The sequence below is a fragment of the Nycticebus coucang genome, chromosome 22, assembly GCF_027406575.1.
Source record: "Nycticebus coucang isolate mNycCou1 chromosome 22, mNycCou1.pri, whole genome shotgun sequence".
NCBI lineage: Eukaryota > Metazoa > Chordata > Mammalia > Primates > Lorisidae > Nycticebus > Nycticebus coucang.
Genome location: NC_069801.1, coordinates 42,991,004 through 43,014,823, shown reverse-complemented (window position 1 = coordinate 43,014,823; position 23,820 = coordinate 42,991,004). Strand labels below are relative to the sequence as shown.

The 23,820-nt window shown below is 52.4% G+C and overlaps 2 protein-coding genes across 2 annotated transcripts; both read left to right on the top strand.

The window, feature by feature from the left end:
- The first annotated feature begins 772 nt into the window (after positions 1-772).
- Positions 773-4,776, top strand: KNCN (kinocilin). The gene is made up of 4 exons (XM_053576627.1): positions 773-1,720; positions 2,660-2,728; positions 3,412-3,486; positions 4,338-4,776. Exons 1-4 carry the CDS (start codon positions 1,570-1,572, stop codon positions 4,415-4,417), a joined length of 375 nt encoding a protein of 124 aa, XP_053432602.1. The 5' UTR covers positions 773-1,569; the 3' UTR covers positions 4,418-4,776.
- A 12,402-nt stretch (positions 4,777-17,178) lies between these two features.
- On the top strand, positions 17,179-17,700 carry TMEM275 (transmembrane protein 275). The gene has a single exon (XM_053575057.1). It carries the CDS (start codon positions 17,179-17,181, stop codon positions 17,698-17,700), a length of 522 nt encoding a protein of 173 aa, XP_053431032.1.
- Positions 17,701-23,820: the final 6,120 nt, after the last annotated feature.

The following is a 23,820-nucleotide window of genomic DNA, read 5'->3' as shown; positions in this document are numbered from 1 at the left end:
CAAAGAATGCAATTATTGATGAAGCCTGGAACCAAGTTCTGGGGACAGGGCCCAGGGCTGGGTCGGATTGGGTTACCGCTGCCCAGCCTCAATGTGGTAGATCCTGCAAGTAGGTCAGACAGGTTGGGGAGAGGTACTCAGTCCAGGAGGACGGAAGGTGCCAACCAGACCCCTGACTCCTGCTCCTGCCTCCTGCACCCTCCCCCAGGAGCCAGCCTCTGCTAATTCCTCTTCCCAGCTCTCCCTTTCTGTGGATCCCCCTCATAGCCACCTCTGCTATTGCTCTTTAAAGTCAGTGCACAGCCGGGGGCAGCCAGGGGGCTCAGCCTCTCATTCCACTGGCAATTAAAAGAGGTGCATACTGGGGCAGCGCCTGTGGCTCAGTCGGTAAGGCGCCGGCCCCATATACCGAGGGTGGCGGGTTCAAACACGGCCCCGGCCAAACTGCAACCAAAAAATAGCCGGGCGTTGTGGCGGGCACCTGTAGTCCCAGCTACTCGGGAGGCTGAGGCAAGAGAATCACTTAAGCTCAGGAGTTGGAGGTTGCTGTGAGCTGTGTGAGGCCACGGCACTCTACCAAGGGCCATAAAGTGAGACTCTGTCTCTACAAAAAAAAAAAAAAAAAGAGGTGCATACTAAACCCCACCTGAAGAGAAGGGGTCCTCCAAGAATGAGCCTCAAACTCAGATCTCTCTGACCCTCCTGGGAAACCAGAGGTGGACAAAATTGGGGATGGAGGGGTCATGGCAGAGCCAGAGAGTGGACTTGGAGGGATACCTCTGGTTTTCCTCTTCCTACCTTAGTCATACTTGCTGTCTCTGGAGCTGCATCCAAATCCCCTTCCATATCTCCATCTCTGAACGCCACACACAGGACCCAGGTGCACCTCAGGTCAAAGGGCAGAGGACAGCAGAGGGGCCCTGAGCGTGTGTCCAGAAGTCTCTTCACATCCCTGGCTTCTGAGTCCATGTGAAGCCACAAGCATATTCTACCCCCTCAGAAACCAACAGTGGAACCTGGCTGACTGCCCAAGTGGCCTCCAGAATCCAGGTGGCAGCTCACATTGCAACCTCATAAATAACTCATCACCTCCCTCCTGCCCACACCTCTGAGGAACCCATGTCCCCTGGACCAACTCTCCCTTGCTCCGCCTCTCATGGCTTTAGGCTTCCACGGGCCAAGTCTCAGTGGCAATTGAGCAGGTTCCAGGGAGCAGGGGAAAGGATGTCCTGGGCAAAACTAGGGCTTTCCTGGATAGAGGCAGGCAGAGAAGGATCCCCTGGGGATCCTTAGAACCCTGGCAGCCAGAATGTGTCCAGGCAGGGGTCCCAGGATTAGCCTACAGCTTTAGAGGCCTTAGAGGCCAAAGTGGCTCTGGGGAGCCCTGAGAAAGCTGTGGGATAGGACAACAGACTAATCCCAGATTTCCCAACTCAGAGTCTTACTACCCAGGAACTCCCACCCTGAAGGTGGAGCTCCAACGAGGAGACATCTGAGAAGGCAGAGACTTCCAGGACGTCTCAGGGGACAGGCCTCACCAGCTGGAGGCAGTGCCCTGGGCAGGCCTGCATGGATGACCCCAGCAGCAGCAGAGACCTTTGCTACCTGCAGATGGCCTGTGTGGCCCTCAGCCTGGTGGCTGGCAGCATCATCATCATCGTCTCCGTGTCGAAGGCTGCAGCCGCTGTGGGTGGCATCTTCATCGGGGCCGCTGGGCTGGGTGAGCAGGTGCTGGGCTGGGCTGGGCTGGGGGATTCTGGGGAGAGGAGCAGGGGCAAGGTCCTATGAAGGAGAAGTGGAGGGAAGGGTTGGGGAGAATGGAAACTGGAGGTGTGAGTCAGGGGGTGCAGGGAGGGAGAAGGGGCTGGAGGGAAGCTGCTGTCACACTTCTTTCTGGCTGTTCCTCTCTGCTCTTCTGGGCTCTTGGGTTTGTGATGGGATTCCTCAGCCTCTGATGGGGGCAGGAGTTCCCAGAAATCCTCTTTGAGCCAAGGCAGGCTCCAATTCAGGGGTATTCCTCTTCTTTCCCTATTTGTCTCCAGAGCAGCTCTGTCTGTCTGTCTCTGTGTCAGGTGCACTGATATCCCCACAGTGATACTGAGTGCTATCCTTCATCCCGCCCTGGGCCAAAAAGAGAACCAGAAGCACCAGGCAGGGGGCTCTGGGCAGCTGCACCTGTAGATTGTGGCAGATATTTGGTCTGGGGGTAATGTGGGAATAGGCAGGACAGAACTCACTCTGCTGCTACCCCGTCCCCAGGTCTGGGTGGGGAAGGGCATGCTCAGGAGCTCCCAGGCTGCCCGAGGGGCCCTGGGGAGGGTGACGTGGAGAAAGAGTTGGAGGTGGTGGCCTCTGGGCCCATTTCCAGCAACCTGCTCTCCACTTGGGTGGGTGGAGGCAGCCGTAGCCTCTTACTCAGACAGACAATGTCCCCCAGCCCAGGCTGTGAGTCAGGTCCCCAGAGGGCCCCCCATGCATACACCCACAGGTTCATACTTACACACTCACAGTCTCAGCCCTGCACACTGTGCTCTCCCACGCACACCCGTATCACTTCACAAACCACCCCCAGGCTCACAGCCCACCCACAGCCTCCTGGTGCCCGACACTCACCAGGCCACCTCCCCATCACAGAACCCCTCTGTGCCCCTCTTCTCAGGGATCTTCATGTTGGCCTACCCCTTTCTGAAGGCTCGGTTTGACCTGGACCACATCCTGTCTGCCATAGGTGAGTCCTCCTCCCCCTATCCCAGCAGACTCCTCTGCCAAGGACAGAGTGAGACCCTTTATGTGTAAGTCTGTGACCCACGGTGTGGCTGGGCCGAGACCACGTGTGAGACTGCTGCTGGCTGGCTGGTTACAGTGGCTTATGTGTATTGTGCAAGCGTTGCCATGACTGCAGCGTGGCAGAATCCAGCCTGCTGTGTGCTACAAAAGTGCCTGAACCAGCTCAGAGAACCTGGAGAGTCCACCTCTCTTGAGGGACCTTCCCTTCCCCACAAGCCTCCAACATCTCCAGATAACTCCCTGTTCATCCCTGAACCCCATAAATACCATCCATCTCACTGAAGATCCTACAAACTCTGCCTAGCTCCCAACCTCATCCCACCTCCCCACACACAGACTCCCATCTCCATCCATCCTGTGTGGCTTTACATATCCCCAGTTCTCCCCAGGACCCCCACCTCCCTAAAAAACCTGCCTTCTTCTTCTTCAGGGGCCCATTTCCTCTGTCCCCTACCCCCAGCTCAGCCCAGATCATGTGAGAGAACTAAAAGAACACAGTGGAATAAAGACACAGCAAGCAGCAGGGATGGAAATTAGACACCAGGAAGGACTTCCCTTTCTAAGTAGGGTTTGATTTGGGAATGATTTAGTAACCAGGAAGCCTGGGATGGTCTCATCCTGCAGGGAACCTAAGAATCCACCCCCATCCAGGGCCAGACCATGGGGAAGGAAGACCCAGTATCAGTGGAAATAAGGACGGTAAGTTCCAGAATTCCAGGGTCCCTCCTCATCATCCCTGTCTGACTCTGTGGGGCCCAGGGAACAGCCTTGCAGGGCACGCAGAAGGGCTGCCCCAATACAGGGAGCAGGGCAGTTGGGTAGTTCTCCACCTGTTCCATCACACCCATCCTGCTCCACGCTGAACTGATCATCACTTGTTTGTCCAAAGGCTTCTAAATCAGGCTCAGCAGGACACTGAGACAGGCACCTCACTGCTCCTCCCACTTCCCTGCCCCAGTTTATCTTTCCGTGCCCCTCCCCCATTGTGGAATCCAGCTCTCTAAGCTGGCACTTGAAACTGGGCATCTCCTTGTTCCCCTATCTGGAAAATTCCAGAGCAGGAGTTTCTCAAGATGGGCCCAGCCCAGTCTCTGCCCCCAGTGCTAGAGACACCTGATACTCAGCAAAAGGTCCCATTCCAGACACTGTTCCAAGCACTTTACGTGTGTTAACTCTCTTAAGTCTCACAACAACAGTATGAGGGAGGTATATAATAAACTTCATTTTATATGTGGGACAGCTAAGGCACAGGGTGAGTAGCATCCAGAGGTCACACAGCTAGGGAGTAAAGGAGTCAGCAGGCAGCTCCAGAGCCCTGCCTCCAGCCCCAGCCCCTGCTGCTGTCCTCTTGAGGAGCTGTCCTGACCACAGCTGCCTCTCTGAACTGGGCTGAAACTGCCCCTGGGATGCCCCCATGTCCCCATTCTACCCCAGCCCTGCCCTGGGGTCACTGGGCACTCCAACTCCAGGTCCCTTTAGGTTCCTCCAACCCTGATAGGTCTGTGGGAAACTGACAGTTCAGGAAGCCTTGTACCTGGTCTCTCCCCCAGAAGCCCGCAACAGCCTGTCCACTGTGAGCAGGACCCTGGAGAAGCTGAAGACAGGGGCCCGGGGGGCTGAGGAGTCCTGAGTCAAGGGCTGAGGGCCGCCCCTGCCATGCCCGGCCTCCTGCCTGCTGCCCTATCTCAGAGCCCACCCGGATTAGAAGATCCAAACCATAGATGAACCAGGCCCTGGAGCCACCAGAGCTGCCTTCACCTGGATTCCACTGGCATGGGTGGGGCCTCAAGCAAGGTGTCACCAGAACCCCTCCACACACACACACATATATACACAGAGCTCCCGTTTCAGATCTTTGGGGTTGGTTGGTTGTTTGTTTGCTGGAGACAGAGTATCACTCTGTCACCCTGGGTAGAGTGCCGTGTCACCCTGGGTAGAGTGCCGTAGTGTCATAGCTCCTAACAACCTGGGACTACAGATACCTGGCTATAAGACTTGGCTAGTTTTTCTGTTTTTAGTAGAGACCGCATCTCACTCTTTCAGGCTGGTCTGGAACTCCTGAGCTCAAGCAATCCACCTGCCTCAGCCTCCCAAAGTTCTAGGGTTACAGGTGTGCACCACCATGCCTGGCTCCTGTTTCAGCTCTTAACCTGGCCTTTCTTTCTGGACTGCAGCTCAGCTTCAGGCCCTTTGTGATCTACTGACTGGTTTCTCTGGAATTTAAAACCCATGGTCCTGACTACAACCAGGATGCAACAGTGCTGTGCTTCATCCTGGTTACAGAAGTGGACCACAGGCCCATGGGGAACCATAGACAGGAATCCTCATCTCCCTTGGCCTGGCGCTGGGGTTCTAAAGCTCTCTAGCCATGTAGAGGGACTGGGCTGCATTCTTTTCAGAATATCAAAAACTTCTGGGCAGTTTCTCAGGAGCAGGCTCTGAGAGGCAGTGAATCAGACAGGAGAACTTGAGGGGCTCCTGGCCCCTGGAGGAGAGAGGCTCACAGAGGGACAGACAACCTGGCCTAGGGGTCAGAGGAGGCAACTTCGGAATTGAATTCTGGGACTCTTGTTCTAAGTCCCCCACACAAGACCTCCAGCCCTCCCTCTTCCCCTATCTTCTCACTGCTCTCTGAACCTTTTAAACACTTCCTGCCTCAAAGCCTTGGAGTCCAAGTGGCCCTCCCTGCTCCTCTTTGCTTATCAAAACTCCCCACCTTTGAAAGTCCCCTCACCACAACCTCTTCTCACTCTCTTCCACTGGCCACCCCAGACACCCTCTCCAGGAAGATCTGAAGTCTTCCTTTTCACAAAACAATTATTAAGCCCATTTAAACATACTAAATATTACCCCTTTTCTAGGTTGTAGCACCAGGCAAGACACACAGTAGGTGCTTAATAAGTGTTAATGGCTTAAATTTAATGTAAAAACAATTACACTTCAGAGCCCCATCTTCTCAGAGTTTGGAGCAGGAGGCCTGGGTGTGTGGCCATACAGAAAAGAGGGCTCCTCCCTCCATGCCTGTACCCTCCTGGTGTAGCAGAATTGTTTGACCTCTACAGAGACACCCACTCCCTGTGATCTCACCCTGTTTGGTGAGCAGAAGGTAAGCTAGGAATAGTCTTGTTCCTCTAGGATCGGAGCTGATGATGCCTCCTCTTGGAAGCCTCCCCTGACTACACTGTGTTCCCATAACCCTAGAGCTTCCCTCCATCACAGCCTAGTCACAAGTGGCCCTTGTCTATTTCTTATTTCTTCTCTTGAGAGTGGGAACAGGGCAGCACCTGTGGCTCAAAGGAGTAGGGCACTGGCCCCATATACCAGAGGTGGCAGGTTCAAACTCCGCCCCAGCCAAAAACTGCACAAAAAAAAAAAAAAAAAGAAAGAGTGTGTGTGGGAACAGAAGCCCAGGCAGTGTTGGAAAATCAAACCAAAACTAGGAGAGCCTATCTCATTGTGCAGATGGGAGAGCTGAAGGCCTGCAAGGAAAAGGACTCATGGAGTGAAAGGTCTTGAGCCTGGCCTTGAATCTGGGTCACTTATCTCTCCCCACCCCAGGCTCTAATCTCCACTGTCTGCTGCACAGGCCACAGGGATCCACTCTCTGACCACAGTGGAACAGACCTCCACTAAGGGACTGAATTTAACAAATGCTGGCCAGTTGTGGACACTTAGGTTCCTCTGGCCAAGGGAAATCTGCTTCCTCTCTCCTTGAATTTCCCTCCTCTTCACCTTGTTCCAGCCATTCACTGCTCCTTCTCCTTTTCCTCAACATCATCACCATCAACAAGAACTCAGGCCTGGTGGCCTCTCCTTGATCAATGAGGAAAGCCTTACCCCATCCTCACTTCAGTACCACAAACAGAGCCCCAAGGGTGGAGGGGGGCATGGAGCCTGAGCTGTGGGAAGGGCAGTTCCCCACCGTCAGCCACTCTCAGCCATGATTTCCCCAAGGCAGGGCTATGGAATCCCAGGTGCCTGGCAAGGCAGGCAGAGAGGTGCCAGGGATCAGTGTGAATTAAAGTAAGGAATGAACACATATAAAAGCCAGAGCTAAATCCATTGAGGAAGACTTGCTGAGTGTTTAAGGCACCTTGGGAATTGGGTGAGAGTTCTCAGGGCCTGGGCCTTTGGTTCCTCTCTTGTCCCCTGTTGTGGCCTTCCTGATGCCTCTTTCCCTCCAGTTCAGACGAAAGTCCACATACACCTTTCCCAAGTGTATCTCCACCCTCAACCCTCCCACTGCCTCCCTCAGTCACAGGAGTGGTCCCCTTTCATGTTTTGAGAAAAGGTGAGGTGGGGCCAAGCTGGCAGGTAGGTAGTGTTAGAGAAACATGCCTTCTCACTCTGAGCAGCACCAGAACCCTCTGGAATTTCAGCATGAGAGAGGGTGTGGAGAGGGACAGGCCATTGTCTGTCCAGCCCTTCCAGTGCTCTGTTCAACAGATGGAATTGGTTCTTTCCAATAGCCATTCTGACATTTCAGCCATGTCTGGCCTGGGCTGGGTATGGAGAACACAGCAGTGACCCAAAAGTGGAGAATGCTTGGTCTAAGGAGCCACCTTGAAGCCACATCCCTGCTGGGCCACCCTGCAGAAGTGCCCAGGCTGGGGCTGGAGTCTGGAGCTACGGCTCACCCCCTGGTTCACCTGTGGGCTTGGGGAGAGAGGCTGAAGGACTATGAACATGGATTTCCTCATCTGCAAATGGAGGGTGGTTGTAACACCTCCTGCCTCCCTGAAAGGACCACGGTCAGGAGGAAGGCTGCCTGGCACATGGTCATGACCAGTAGGGGTTTGAATGGATAAGTGAATGAAGGCAGAAGTAGGAAGAGATGCCGCCCGGGAACTGCAGTGTCTGGAGAGTCAGCACCGCACGCAGGTTTCCGCCCGGCCCTCTCTGCGTCTAGCCTGGGAGCGGGTTTCTCCGCCCCTCACCCCCATCATGCTCCTACACATCCCACCAGGAGATAGTCACCCCCTAGTGGGCTCAAGGCCACACTCTTTCCTAGGGTGCAGGATTGGTGCTGAAATCAAGCCCCATCCCTGGAAAAATCCCCCTGACCCCCGAGCTCCAGCCCCGGGCGGATGTGGCAGAGCCAGCGCGACCTGCGCTCCTGGTCTAGGGAGTTGCAGTGTATCCACGTGGGGCTCTAGGAAGGTGTGGGCGGGCTAGGTGTTATTTGCAAGGGTGCTTGCAAACCGGAAACCTAGACAAGAAGGACCGCAGGGAGCTGGAGAGGCGAGGTAGGTGGTGAGAACGCTGCTCCCGCCGCCACCCCATGGCGGGGACATGACGCTCCAGAGGGGCTCCGGTAGCCGTGGCAGGAGATGGCAGCTGCCCCACCCCTCCTGCCTGTCGCCAAGGTGGGCGCTGCTCCGAGAGAGCCAAGGAGCCAAGCGTGCCGTGCGCGAGGGGAGCCCAGGGCCCGACGCCCCCACCCACTCTCCAGTGCCTCCCGGATCTCCAAGCAGCTCGGCCCAAGACCCCCGTGCAGCCAGGCTGCCTTGGGGCGGGGGACGACCTGGCCACTGCCCCCACCCCCACCTCCCGTGGTCTGCTGGCCCAGGGAGCTAACCCCGGCACTCCCCTGGTGGAGAGTCCTTGCCTCTTGCTGGCCCAGGGTGCTCAGGGTCAGCGGGTCAGGACACGCAGGGCAGCATCTGTCCGCGGATGGCTCAGGCAAGTGAAGGCTGCAGGAGTTGGGGGAGGCTGGAGGAGGCTGAGGAGGGGACTCAGTAAGGAATGGAGGGGTTACACCATCAGGACCTGAACTCCAGGGGAAAGGAGTGCCCAGACAAAAGGTCAGGAACTGGTACCCTAGATAAAACAGAGGTGAGAAAGCAGGAGAGACTCTGGCCAGAGGGAGACACACCAGCTGGACAGCTGCCTCGGGCAGCTCTTACCCTGGTCCCTCCCTACCCTTGGTTAACTGGGTGAGGTTCTGCCCCAGAATCCACCTCCACCCTGCACTGCCCAAGGCCCAGAGTGACAAGGGAATCAGAGAGGAGTGGGCACAGAGCTGCTTCAAATCCAAGAGACAGGGAAGACAGACATCTGTGGCCTCCATTCACCGTTTAGTTAACCAATATTCACGGGCCCCTGGGGAGAGCCCCCCTCCCACTGGGGATACTGAAACAAAGTGGACATAATCCGGCTCCTCAGGGAAGGCAGTCCTCAGGAGCCTGCAGACCTGGGCACAGCAGTCACGGTGCCATCAGGAGTTTGGGAGCCCTGATTTGGGGAGTTTCAGAAAGGGAGGGAAGGAGGGAAGGAGGAAGGAGGGAGGGAGAGAAGAAGGAAGGAAGAGAGGAAGGAGGGAGGGAGGAAGGGAAGGGCATCCCGGCTGCACTCTGTAGGTAGAGCTGGGGTTAGCCAGGGGAAGGGAAGGTAGACTCATGGCTCAGGGCAGGCACCTCACACACCTGGGAAGCCTGCTCTCCCAGACAAAAATCAAGAGGTGGCCCAGAGGGATCTGGGGCTGGGGCTGGGCCAGCAGCAGAGAGAATCCTAGGAGGATTCTAACAGTTGGGAGAGAGGGGAGAACTGCTCAGCAGTGAAACTGGGGAGGAAGGGATGGATTTGAGAGAGACTTGGAGGAGAGAGTCTGCAGGGCTTGCTGATGGGCTGGAAATGTGTGGGAGGAAGCCTAGGGGAGAGGAAGAGCTGAGGGTGAAGCCTGGGTTTTCTGGATGGGTCTGTTGGCTCTGTGGAGGAAGGTGAAATTTAAGGAAGCTATACCCCAGGGAAAGAGATTGTTTCCAGAACGGGGTTTTGGCAGGACGCAGGCTGTGGAGAGGTCAAGGTAGCTAAGAACCAAAGAGTGTTCACTGAATTCAGTGACAAGGAACCTGCTTTGGCCTTGGTAAGAGAAAGATTAGAGTGTGATGGGACAGAAATCAGATTGGAGTGGGAGTGGGTTACTCTTGAGAAGGAGGTGAAGTACAGAGCGTAGAAAGTTTTTTGTTTTTTGTTTTTAGAGACAAAGTCTCACTTTATCACCCTGGGTAGAGTGCCATAGAGTCACAGCTCACAGCAACCTCCAACTCGTGGGCTTAGGCAATTCTCTTGTCTCAGTGTCCCAAGTAGCTGGGACTATAGGCACCTGCCACAACACCCAGCTATTTTTTTTGTTGTTGTTGCAGTTTGGCCAGGATTGGGTTTGAACCCACCACCCTCAGTATGTGGGGCCAGCACCCTACCCACTGAGCCACAGGGGCCACCTGTAGATAGCACTTTCAAGAAGAGGAGGGAATGATAGCTGGAGATAGATGTGGAGTCAAAGGAGAGGGAGGAGAGGGGAGAGGCTTTGGTCCATTTGATTCTAAGATAGGAGAGGCTTAGGTCCATCCAGGAGGAGCTGTGGTCTCATGAGGGACTTACTGAGCTCAGACTAGGAAGGCGGAGGTATCCTCCAGACCCTTGAGGCCTCAGTGATGCCAGAGACATAATGCATGGAGGCCTGCACTGCCTGGCTGTGGTTTTCTTTTCACGTACAAGGCTAAGCAATTTGGGCACAGACTTGAGGCAGAAAGCTGAATCAATGCAAGGTTGAGGCTTTTGTGGCAGCTTTGGCAGAAGGACAAAGGGACGGGTCAAGCTGCAAGAGAGTAGCTGCAGTAAGTCATTGTGGGTTCTCTGGTGGATGCAGAAAGAAGTGGAGGCCAGAAGACAATGGAGAAAATGTAGATTTCCAGGGATTGCATGAGATCAGAGAACTCTTACAGCAAGAGGCACTTTGGAGTAGTGGTGAAAAGCACAGATTTAGGAGACACAGCCTAGCTTTGAATCCCAGTTCTGCCATGTGCTACTGCCGTGTCTGTGACTTTGGGAAACTAACCTCTCAGGACCTCTGTTTCCCCATCTGTAAAATGGGGATAGATGACAGTAATATCTACCTAAAGGTTGTCATGGGGTTTAAATGAGTTAATATGTATAAAAGGCTGAAAACCATGTTTGGTGCTGTACAAATATTTGTATAGGGGTTGCAGTGGGGTCACAGTCAAGAGTATAAGGTCTGGGTTTCTCAGAGGTAGAATGGTTCAGGGTGATAACAAGAGTTAAAAGGTCTTGGACAGGCGTCCTCAAACTGCGGCCTGCGGGCCACATGAAGCAGCGTGAATTGTATTTATTCCCGTTTTGTTTTTTACTTCAAAATAAGATATGTGCAGTGTGCATAGGAATTTGTTCATAGTTTTTTTTTTTTTTTAAGTATAGTCCGGCCCTCCAACGGTCTGAGGGACAGTGAAGTGGCCCCCTGTTTAAAAAGTTTGAAGGAGATGGTAGCTGAGGGGGCAAAGGAAGAACCCGGCACTGGAGACAAGGAGTCAGGGAGCTAGGATGGCAGAGGGCTCGATGGTCCACATACAAGATGCTGGCGTCCCTAAGGGAAGTAGGACTTAAGCTAGAGGGGATACTGGAAGGAGATGGATGGAAGGGCAGTTCCACTCCAAATGGTCTAAAGTCCTCTCCCTCCACCCCTCCTGCTGGCCCCAGGCAGCTCAGTTGCTTGGGATGGAGGCAGAGGCCCTGGCTGGGGATCCTAATCTGAACACATGTATAAGCCCTACTGGGGACTGTGGCCTATCGAGTCTGGTGGGGGAGTCTGAGAGCAGCGGAAGGACCAGAGGGGAGCAGAAGGCCCCGGGGCAGCTGGACGGGTGCAGAGGTTTGGTCTCATGGACACAAACCTATAATTGCTACAGAGCCCTGTGTCACTGGGGCCCTTCAGCTCTGCCGGAAGCCAGAGTCTGCCCTCAACAAAGTGAGATTCTGTCTCTAAAAAAATAATAATAATAAAATAAAATAAAAAAGGGACAGGCTACCTTAGCCCAGTCTGGGATTACATTGACTGGAAACTTCATTATAATCTTTCTTCTGAGACTAGCCTAGTCTATATTTGGTTAACCATTACTTTTAGGGGTTGCCCTCTGGGCTTCCCAACTAAAAGCTAGAGGTGTTTAATAGGATCTCTCCTCCTTTTAAGTCCTAAATTCTATTTTTTGGCTTCTCAGTCCCTTCCTAATCTGCCACCTCCTACAGAGCAGAAAATGCCTTAAAGGAAAAGTGACACCAAATATTCTCTCAAAGATCTTGGACCCCTCCTTGGTAGTTCTCTCATGCTCACCCCTTGCCTTCCCTTCCCTTCCCTTCTCCTCCCCCTTCCTTCTTCCTTCCTTCCTCCTTTCCTCCCTCCCTCCTTCCCCCTTCCTCCCTTCCTTCTGGCTCTCTTCTTTCTCTCTCTCTCTCCCCCCCCCGCCCCACTCTCCCTCCCTTCCTCCATCCATCCCTCCCTCCCTTCCTTCCATTTTTGAGACAGAGTTTACTCTGTTGCCCTGGGTAGAGTTCCATGGCATCATAGCTCACAGACACCTCAAACTTTTGGGCACAAGTGATCCTATTGCTTTAGCCATCCAAGTAGCTGGGACTACAAGTGCCCACCACAGTGCTGGGCTAGTTTTTATGTTTTGGGTTCTTTTTGCAGTTTTTGGCCGGGACTGGGTTTGAACCCACTACCTCTGGCATATGGGGCCAGCGCCCTACTTCTTTGAGCCACAGGCTCCATCCCTAGTTTTTCCGTTTTTAGTAGAGGATGGGGTCTTGCTCTTGCTCAGGCTGGTCTTGAACTCCTGAACTCAAGCAATCTGCCCACCTCGGCCTCCCAGAGTGCTAGAATTACAGGCGTGAGCCACTATACCTGGCCATGGCTATTTGTTTTTATTTCATTGTGGGGCAGGGTGTCTCTCTGTGACACACACTGGAGTGCAGAGGAGCACTCCACCATAGCTCACTGGAGCCTTAAACTCTTGGGTTCAAGTGATCCTCTCACCTTAGCCTCCAAAGTGCTAGGATTATAGTCAAGAGCCACCATGCCTAGCCTTCCCATACCTTTAAACAGATTTCTTAAACGCTTTATGGAGCTTTTTAAAGTTATCCTTGGTGGGTGAATTGGTTTGATATAATACAACCTAGTCTACTCAGCCAGGTTTAGAAGTCTAGATGAGAATCTGAAATTAACACTTTCAGATCAATAACTAACTTGTGTTATGCTGAGCACACACAGTAATATCTAATTTAATTTTTATAACATGTGATTAAGTATTACTATTACACCCCCATTTTGTATATGAGGAAATTGAAGCACAGAAAGAGTAAATAAATTCACCCAAGACCACTCAATGGCAGTGGTGGTGTCAGGATTTGAAACCTGACCCCAAAGCCTGAGTGCTTAACCTAGCACAGTGCTAGGCTTGAGAAATGTTTGTAGAATGAGATCCTGCAGACAGCGCCTGAAATTAACACTTACACTGTTCAAATGTCAACAGCAGACAACGACAGGGTATGTTTTCTCTGTCTCAAGGAAGGTAAACTTACTTTGCTGCTTCCTTGATTTAGTACACTCAGTTCAAAGGAAAGCAAATTCCTGCCCAGGGTCCGAGCTTTTGAGTGTTCTAAAAGAAAAGCTCATGTTTTTTTTTTTTTTTTTTTTTTGAGACTGAGCCTCAAGCTGTCGCCTTGGATAGAGTGCTATGGCATCACAGCTCACAGCAACCTCCAACTCCTGGGTTCAAGCGATTCTCTTGCCTCAGCCTCCCAAGTAGCTGGGACTACAGGTGCCTGCCACAATGCCCAGCTATTTTTTGGTTGCAGCCGTCATTGTTGTTTGGCAGGCCCGGGCTGGATTAGAACCTGCCAGCTCAGGTGTATGTGACTGGTACCTTAGCCGCTTGAGCCACAGGCGCTGAGCACTGGCTATTGTTTTGTTGCAGTTTAGCCGGAGCTGGGTTCAAACTCGCCACCCTCGGTATATGGGGCTGGCGCCCTACTCACTAAGCCACAGGTGCCACCCCTGTCCCTTTTTTAGATGCTTGTCAGAAACCTTCCCCTCTGGGAGGAAGATTCTATCATCCAGAGCTTCATACTGTTTCTATAATTTTTCATACACAATGTTGGGCATATAATAAAAAATTATCTGGCATTCCAGGAAATATGACCAAATGGCCAAAAACCAAAAGCAAGAAAACAGACAACAGGAACAAGCCCACAGAAAGATCCAAAGGTTGGAGTTTTCAGACATGAACTTTAAAGGGTTTAATATGTTCAAGAAAATAGATAACAAGGGTGACAGCCTTTCAGTAAAAAACTGGAGTTCTATGAAAAATGATCTAGTGAAAATTCTAGAACTGAAGAGTGACGACAACAAAAACTGAGAACTCAATAGGTAGAATTAGCAACAGAGAAGACATGTGTGAAGACAAGATTAGTAAACTGCATAATAAATCAGTAGAAAAATATCCAGACTGAAGGGGGGGGCTGTAGTATACGGAATAAAGTGTAAGAGACATGGGGCAATATCACTGGTTGAACATATATACAATTAGGGTCCCAGAAGGACAGGAGAAAGAATGAAGAAAAAGATAATGACTGAAAACTTCCCAAAACTGGGGGGAGAGATAAAGATTGTAGAAGTTCCAGGAGGAATACATATGAAGACAATACATACAAAAAATGATAAATACAAAGAAAAAGCACCTAGGTGCATCATAGTACAACTGCTGAAACCCAAATCAAAGGAGAATCTTTCCTATAAGGGAAAAGAAACAAGATCCTTGTGCTCTCCAGCCACTAAAGGCCTCCCTGACGCTTGTCCAGTGGCAGCGTCAGAGTCCAAGTGAAGTGAGGTGACAGGCCAGACTTCCCCCCCCCATGACCACCCTTCATCAGCCTCAGAGTTGAGCCCTCCCACAGGAAAGAAAACCCTTCCCGTGTCAGATAACGTCAGAGGTGGGGAAGAGGTTTAAAAGGAGAAAATTGGGGAATCCCACAGCCCTTCCTGAAGATCAAGCCCTTCTCTTTAAAATGAAGCAAGATTGTGTATGTTGTGAACCAGATCATCTGCTCTCTGACTCTGGTCCCAGGATGTCTTTTCTTTCTTTTACAGTAGCCAGCAGAGCCCCAATCCACCTGCCTCTCTGAGCCTCACTTTTCTCTTTTATAAAATGTGATTATTAATAAGCATCAACCACTTTTAGGGATTCGGTAATATTGTACATGTAAAAGTGCTTTTCAAACTGTAAATTGTATACTCCTTTCATGGTTGCTATTCCTGCCTGGAAGAACCGTCAGCTGCAGGTTAAAGAGCAGAAGGTTCATACAAATATGGAGCTTCCTGGGGAACCTGTGGTCTATAGATGCCCTCAAAGGTCAATACATGCTTTCTTTGCCAAGGATTTCTCGCTTCCTGCCAGCTTGGTGCGGCAGCAAGGTGATTTCTGGCTGGAGTCCTAGTAGAATGCTATTTCTTAGCATGGTGCCGGGAGAGGGAGCCTTGGAGTCAGCACATCTGGACAGGCCTGGAGGTGGTGGCCTTTCGGGCCCTCTGACCTGCTTGGGCCAGGCTGATTCCAACCTGTGTCCAGAGTGAAGGATGTGAACTGCTCCTCCCTGACATGAGCTCTCATTTTCACTCCCGTAATCATCAAGGTTTCTCCAAAGGGTGCAGGCTTTGGATACTCAGGAAGGCATCTCCACCTGGGGGACAGACCAAACTGTTCTATTCCCAAACCCCAGATGTGAGACTTCACAGCCCCCTTCTCTGTCAACCACAACAATGACGTGGTTAACATTTATTAAATACTATTTAGCTTAAAGTATTTAACTATCACTGTACCCTTTGAAGTAGGTTCTGTTGTTAACCCCACATAACAGATGATAAGACTGAAGCACAGGGCAGTGCCTGTGGCTCAGTTGAGTACGGCGATGGCCCCATATACTGAGGGTGGCGGGTTCGAACCCCGCCCCAGCCAAATTGCAACAAGAAAATAGCCAGGCGTTGTGGCGGGCACCTATAGTCCCAGCTACTCGGGAGGCTGAGGCAAGAGAATCACCTAAGCTCAGGAGCTGGAGGTTGCTGTGAGCTGTGTCATGCCACAGCACTCTACCGCGGGTGATAAAGTGAGACTCTGTCTCGATAAATAAATAAATAAATAAAAAAGATGTTTATAGCTGGGCCTTGTGGTGGGCACCTGTAGTCCCAGCTACACGGGAGGCTGAGGCAAGAGAATCGCCTAAGCCCAAGAGCTGGAGGTTGCTGTGAGGTATGACACCATTGCACTCTACTGAGGGTGACAAAGTGAGACTGTCTCTAAAAAAACAAAAATAAGACTGAAGCCACTTGTCCAAGTCACACTCTTTGTTCCCTACCCTACGTACTCTCTTCCCTCCTGTGCTACCATCTGATTTCTCCCCTTTCATCTCCATCCAAGACATTTTTCTAACTTTTTTTTTTCATGATTCAGACACAGCTCACTATGAACCTAGCTATGATCTCATCCTTTGAGGGTCTTTGCACCAACTATGATTTAATGTTGCAGAACAGAGTTCTCAAATAGAAGTCATAAATCCCTAGATTTATAACATTACTCTTGCTTCTGCACGCATTTCCAGAATTCTAGACTCCGGTGATACACTGCAGAACCAAAGACACCTAGAGAACCCTAGAAAGGAATTCTGTGGCTTTTGGGTCCAGGTTCAAGGGTAGAAATCCTGAGAGTTGTAATGAAGGTGTAATTGAAATCTAATAGAACGCCCAGTCTAGAAAGGGTCAGGGGGCTTGGGTGGGATCCAGCCAGCCCAACCCAGTCCTTGTGGGGACTGTCTCCTCTCACTGGCTGTCAGAAACATGGAACATCATCTGACGTTCAGGAAAGTTAATGTCACTGCTACCAGTTAATGTCATTGTCTATTAGAGCTTAGTGTGGGGGACAGCTAGGCTAGGTGACAGGTCACCTATGTCCTGATCTGAGCTTCAGTTTCTTCATTTGAATAAGGAAGGGCTGGATCAGATTATTTCCAAGCCCTCATAAACTTGGAGGAGGGGGTTATCTAAATCCCAGGAGCTGCCACCTGCCCTCCAAATTAGGACTACTGAGGATGATAGATGATCATTTAATGTGTATGGTGTGAACCAGATCATCATCTAGCACCTACACAGGACTAGACTCCATGCTGAGCACTTTACAGCCATTCACTGGCTTAATTAACCAGGTATGCTTCCTGGAAGAGAGGGGGCAGAGGGGCTGTGTCTGGAGGACAAGCGGAATGGGTTGGATGGCAAGACCAGCCATGAAGGACTCCAGCACCTGGGTGGGTTAGCAATAGGCAGACTCTTCCCATTTAGGATGGGTTATTGCTTCCCAGAGGCAGAAACGGGGCTGGCCAAGATGACTGCTGCGCTGCCAGAATGCAGCCACAGAAGTAAGCCTCCACGAGAGGCTGAGATACCGTGCTGACCCCTTCCTCTTGCTGTATGCCTGCAGGATAACCGCGAGCTCAGTCTCTGACATGTGGGCTGCTAAGGGCCGGCTGCAGCAGGGAGCTTGACGCACGCCGATGCCACCCGCAGAGAAGAGCCAGGGGCCCCAGGCCCCGGCGCCCGCAGGTCGTTTTCAGGGCCGGTTACCGGGCCTGCCGCCCGGTCTGCCGTCGCCCGCGCTGTGCTGCGCCTGCGGTCTGTGCGTGCTGCTGGCGGGCGTGAACGTGACGCTGGTGGGCGCCTTCGCCTCCTTCCTGCCCGGGCACAACGCGCCGCTGGTCGTGGGGCCGGCGCTGCTCGCGCTGGCGCTCGGCTTCTTCGCCGCCTGTTGCGTGTGTAGCCGCTGGGGCCCCACGTCGCGCTCGGCGGCGGCGGCCGGCCCGGGCCAGGGCGGCCGCGCCGGGCCGGTGGCGCTGGAGATGGAGAGCAGCGAGCGCACGGCGCAGGACACGACGGCCGTGCAGCTCAGCCCCGCCGCCTCGGCCGCGTCCTCGGGCCGCTCCAGCCCCGGCCCCGGCGCCTTCGCCCTGGACGCGGTCTGCTCGCTGCGCACCGAAGGGCTGCCGCTCAACCTGCCCCGGGAGCGGGCCGCCCCCTAGCGAGCAGCGTCCAGGCCTGACTCCCCGTCTGAGTTCCCTCGATTCAGTGGCATTTAAGAAAATAACAGAAACAAAAGAAAAAGAAAACTTTTCCCCTAAGGGTCCGCTGCTGTGCACAGGTGGCCTAAGCTGTCCCATCTCTTGAACTTCTGGAGAAAAGAACGTGGTGAGGGGGTTGAAGCTTACACCCTAAAGAAGGGAGGGTGGCGCCTGTGGCTCAAGGAGTAGGGCGCCGGTCCCATATGCCGGAGGTGGCGGGTTCAAACCCAGCCCCGGCCAAAAGAAAAAAAAAAAGAAGAAGAAGGGAGCACAGAGTGGGCCCCTTAGACGGGATCTCTGGTCCTACTGCACCTCATCCTCCAGACTTGAAACTGGGACCCTGGATCCCTCACTCTGCCCTCCCTCGTGGCATTTGGGCACTATAAACCAAGAGGCATCCACTCTTCACGGGCTAACTACCAGCAAGGCCTGCACCCCACCACCACTACCCACCCCCAGGAGATGGAAGGAAGAGCTGGAAAAGGGAGGAACAGGCCAGCTTGAGCTGTCTCTGTCTCTGCACACTGTGAAAGGCTTCTAGCTCCCTCCCAAGGCGATCTTCGGGATTAATATGGAGGAGGGTGTTCTGACTTGAGCCAGGATGGTCCCTGGGGTACAGCTGGGTTAAGAACACCCCATTCTTCTGAGGGCAAGGGGAGGTAAGGCTAGAATCCTGACAGGGGTGAGTGGTGAGGGAGCTTCTCCCCTCCTGAAGATCTCAGTGTGAGTTTCATTGCCATCATCCTGCGCTGCCCACCATTCATTCCCATGGTGCCTCACCCCTCAATAAAGCACCTTTGGAGTCTGTCCTCTGTACTGGTGCAGGCCAGGAGGGAGGGGCTGGCTGTGGGGCCTCTGGCTGAGCCCACTGGGGTCCTCCCAGCCTGTGGCCAAGCGCTTCAGCACCCTAGCATGAGCCCCTCTTCGAGGTGTAGAAAGCAGCCCCAGTGGAGGGGAATGTGTGACACTGCCTCGGGCTGTGCGCATGTGATTGTCTGTGGACAGTGTGTCGGATTGGGGGCTGGATGAACATGGGAGTGTGACCATGGCTGCAATTGCCTGGCATCTGTAAGAGATGGAGATTGGCAGCAGACTGTGGGTAACACTATCTGATGTCACTCATGCGTGTGGGGGTGGCAGTTGTGGCTGAGGGCAGCAGGGATGGTGAGGGGCCAGACTTTTACCCAGGCTGACTGGTTTGCAGACTTTGGGCCCAGCCTGTGGTCTGGGTGAGGATGTCCAGTAGAGGGGGCTTAGGACTGAGGGAAAGTCACTGCAACTCCAGGCCAGCCCTTGCTGTCCGTGCAAAAACACAGGCAGGCAGTGATGGTGGCACATACCGACACCCCCCCACCCACCCTTGTTGGCCATGACTCCCAACCCATCCACTCTTGGCTTCATCACCAGTCTCTCTTTCCAGGTCAGGCTCTGATGCTCTTCAACCATGACCTGGGTACTTTTCCCACCCACCCTGGGGTTGTCTTTCCTCCTCTGCCCCTGCCTCTCCTGCTGTCTCCCTCTCTCATTGACCTAGGGAAGAGCAGACCTGTCTCAGAGGTGCTGAGCAGCTTGTCTAATAATTCACATGGGTTGACCGGCCCTAACTGTTGAAGCATCTAACCCCTACAGCTGATGACCTCTTCTCAGAGCACCTCCTCACCCTGACCCTGGGCATGTGTAAAGAAGACCACCTCCCCAGGCTCCAGTGCTATCTCTTCTGTCTGGTGCCTTTGTCTATAGCCTCAGATGCCACCTACTGCCTTGGTAGAGTAGGAAGTGAGAGGGGCCAATGCTGATGCTGCCCTGGGGTGTAGTCTAGACCACCCCACTCAGCAGCATCTTGGGAAGAGATACCCTGGATTTTAGTCCTGCAATGAGAAACCCAACACAAACCCCTCTCCCACCTGCTGACAGATGCCTGGAAATACAATCTCAGGGTTGCTTCCTCTTCTCCACCCATAAGACTTCCAGATTCTGTTCTGGAAGCCTGGCTGCTGGGGAGGAAGAGTGAGTATGCAATCAGGGCTCAGGGGAGAGGGCTGTGGATTACTGGTGTGAGTGAGTAGAATGGGGCAGGAGAGTGACATTGGGTCCTTGGAGTTCCTTCCATTGCCACCCCCAGATGAAAAGCATCCATCATTTACCTCACCTGTGCCCCTCCCCCTCCATAGGCCCACCAGGAAAGATTCCACACCAGCATCCACTCTGCACTCAGCCCCAGCAAAGCACGGCCAACATCTCTCCAGGCCTGCCACGTGGGAGATTTCCCCTCACACTCTTCCCTACTTAGAAGGCCCTAGGGCAGCCCCACTACTAAACACAGTGAGGCTGCTCTGTGTTCTGTCTCCACCCCTCTGCAGGCCCCAGGCCCTGAAGATGTGATTCTGGTAGGCAGTGAGGAGCCGTGAAGACAGACAGCCCATAACCCAGACTAGTCTAAGAGAGCCAGGTTTCTGTTGAAGGTGAAGATGTGATTCTGACAACACAGGGCATCAAGCTCCCTGACCTTGGAGAATTTGAGCAGGAACTGAAAGCTCCTGCAGGGATGCTGAGGACTAAAGCCTCTCATACCCACCTCTGTCCTTGAAAGTTTAAGAACTAAGGCACCAGGCCTTGTCCTCACAGGTCCAGGAGTTGCTGAAGAGGACACAGAGCTGTTCCTTCTGAAAAGAGGGGTGTTGCTGAGGGCAGGGGAGCTCCAGGGTGCTACAGGTAGGGAGCCCTGCCCAGCAGGCTGTGCTACTACTGCTAGCCTGGACAAGGGAGTCCATGAAGGGGCTAGGAACTGGAGTCCCCTCCCACTCTTCCTACTAGAACCATTTTTTTACTAGCCACTTACAACCATTTTTTACTAATCAATTCAACAAATAATTCCTGGGCCCTGCTATGTGCCTGCTATTTGGGAATGTAGTGGTGAACAAGTTCTCATGGAGCTCACATTCCATTTGAGGGAGATAGACAATTAAAGAATTAAATAAGTAAGACAGAAAGGAGTAGCTAGTGAACAGTGCTATGCAGAAAATTACAATAGGAAGTTGTAATGGAAGGTCTTGGATGGTTAGAGAGGTCTTCTCTGAGAGGTGGTCATGGAGCTGAGGTCTGAATGACAAGAGTCAGCCATACAATGGTCAAAAGCAGGAACATTTCAAGCTCAGGAACCGGCCAGTGCAAAAGCCCTAAAGTGAGAATGGGCTGGCCTCGGGTCAGAACAAAAGGAAGGGCTGCTGAGACTGGAGTTAGAGAGGGAGTTGGAGAGGTGGGGGTGGGATATGGCTCAGCTCATGGAAAGCTCAGTAAGCCAGGGTGAGGAGTTGGGATTTCATTCTTGGTAAGATGGCAGCCACTGGAGGGCTTTAAGCAGGGAAGTGACATGATCTGATTTATGATCATAAAGATTGCTCTGCCTGCTGTGTGGAAAATAGAGTGTTGAGGGATGAGAGAAAATAAGGGGGTGGTAGGGAGGTCATTGCAATGAGATCCACTAGAGGCTGGGACAGGGGGCCGCTGCCAAGAGGACAGATTCTGCACCCATTTCTGAGGTAATGGGACAGGTCTCCTTACTGGAAGAATTTAGGAGGAGTGAAGAAGAATCCAGGAGGAAGTTCTAGAATTTTGTTTGAGCACTTGGGTGTAGGGTGGGAGATTGGGTTTTGGAGGAAAAGTGAGGACTGTGGTAAAGCAAAGTCCTATTCACCTGTAGGACTGCCCTGGAGCTGGAGCCACAGCCCTGAGTTCTAGAAAGCCGAGGCACTGGGAAGCCGTCAGCATGCAGGGAGTGGGCAGGCAATGAGGAGCCATGAAGACAGACAACCCGTAACCCAGACTAGTCTAACCTCTACCCAGTTCTGAATCATGGCCAGCCTTCTGCTGAGGCCCATGCCTTTCTGTTGAGAGCTGTGGATAGTCTGGGACTTGGGGAGAAGTAAGTGGGACAGGAGCTCCAAGAGATTGTGACTTATGTCTTATTCACCATTCTACCCTCAGTGTCTACCTGGCATGAGATAGGTGCTCAGTGAGTATCTGTTAAACGAATAAGGAAAAGTTGTGAATCTTTTCATACAGCTGAGATTCCAGGTCCCCGGCAATAGGGTTTATCAAGATACCTGATTCTGGGCAGAAAAGCAGAGAATCTCTTTGTATGTGTTGGAGTTCCCACAGTCACTTGCTCAGTTCTCTGCTTCTCTGTGGGTAGGTGGCACTGGAGTGTAGAGCTGGCTAGATGAGCATTGATGGACCACAAAGGACAAAGCTCTCCAATGAAGGAGATGGCCAGATGGAGGGACCCAGGCTGAGGAAATAGCACTGCTAGAGACTGCCACCAGAGGGCACCCCGGGAACATGACAGGGAAGAGGCTACTCAGCCCAGCCAGACTGTGCACAATTTTGCCTTTTCCTCTTTTGAGAGCCAAGGCCCTAAGGGATAGGGAAAGCTGGAAGGGGTGTGGGGTGGGGTGGGGCGGATGTTGTTACCTAGATTTACTAAGTGACTAATCCAACCCTGGAACCTGACATTTTAATGAATGAGGCTTGACCCTAGATATATACCTAGCCAAGGTCATAGGTAAATCTTGAGTCTGGTTGTAGACAGCACCCATAACCCTGATCTTAGACTGAGTTCTCACCCCAGTCCATACCGAATCCTGACCTTGATCATATACTGAACGTGACCCTGGTCATACTCTAAACCAGTGGTTCTCAACCTTCCTAATGCCTCCTAATGCTGTGACCCTTTAATATAGTTCCTCATGTTGTGGTCACACCCAACCATAAAATTATTTTCGTTGCTACTTCATAACTATAATTTTGCTACTGTTATAAATCGTAATGTAAATATCCGATATGCAGGATGTATTTTCATTGTTACAAAGGGGTCGCGACCCACATGTATGGTTCATGATCCACACATAAACTCTGACCTTTATCATAGACTGCGCTCTGACTCTGGACTATAGACTAAATCCTAATTTTTTATTTTTTTTATTTTTTTTAATTTTTATTTTTATTTTTATTTTTTTGTAGAGACAGAGTCTCACTTTATGGCCCTCGGTAGAGTGCCGTGGCCTCACACAGCTCACAGCAACCTCCAACTCCTGGGCTTAAGCGATTCTCTTGCCTCAGCCTCCTGAGTAGCTGGGACTACAGGCGCCCACCACAACGCCCGGCTATTTTTTTGTTGTTGCAAACTTGGCAGGGGCTGGGCCTGAACCCGCCACCCTCGGCATATGGGGCTGGCGCCCTACTCACTGAGCCACAGGCGCCGCCCCTAAATCCTAATTTTTACCACATATTGAACTTTGACATGAACACAGACTGAACCTTGATCATGGACATACATTAGCCCTTATTTCGACCATGTACTGAGCCCTAACCTTGGGAACAGACAGGCCTGGTTCATACACTGAGTCCTCACTCTGATAACACATTGAGCCTGACTCTGACCCTGCTCATAGAACCCTGAATCTGGTCTTAGCCTGAATTATGACCCTGATCCATATGTATTGAATCCTGACCCTGGGTGAAGACTGAGCCTTTATCATGATCACAGACTGAACCTTGACCCCAACACTTACTCTCTCAACAATTCATTGAGTTAAGGACCTTCCAGATGAGGCTCCTGTCAGGCCAAACATCAGTCCCAGAAGGAAGTCACTCCTGGAAACACTTTTGTTAGGGAGAGAAGGGATTCTAAGTCCTCCCACGATCCAGAAGCTCCTGGGAGTTGGAGGCCTGAGAGGCCAGTCAGAGAAAGACCAGTTCCAGGCTGCCAGGATACCAGGGAACAGGGGCAGCAGGGCCTTCTCAGGATACTGCCAGACCTGCAGGGGTGGGGCTTTTCTGTCTGCCTGTGTATCTGGGGGGCTTCCAGACTGAGCGCCTCTTCCATCTGCACTCTGACTCCCCTAGAAGTGTGGGCAGTTCTCTTCCGCTCACTGGGCTGTGATTCACTCTTGCTTACCTCTCAGGGGAAATGTGAGAAGGTGACATTCCATGTAAAGGGAGTGTGACTAGGCCATGACTGACAGCTCCATGTCCCCAGTCTGTGCCCTGGCAGGAAGAGAAGTCCCCTCCCTCTGGGAGCTC

Excerpts from the sequence above, each read along its gene's own strand:
- KNCN (XM_053576627.1), top strand. The coding sequence starts at position 1,570 with ATGGATGACCCCAGCAGCAGCAGAGACCTTTGCTACCTGCAGATGGCC. Across the intron at positions 1,721-2,659 it reads CATCGGGGCCGCTGGGCTGG|GGATCTTCATGTTGGCCTAC; the intron begins GTGAGCAGGTGC and ends CCCTCTTCTCAG. Across the intron at positions 2,729-3,411 it reads CCACATCCTGTCTGCCATAG|GGAACCTAAGAATCCACCCC; the intron begins GTGAGTCCTCCT and ends CTCATCCTGCAG.
- TMEM275 (XM_053575057.1), top strand. The coding sequence starts at position 17,179 with ATGCCACCCGCAGAGAAGAGCCAGGGGCCCCAGGCCCCGGCGCCCGCA.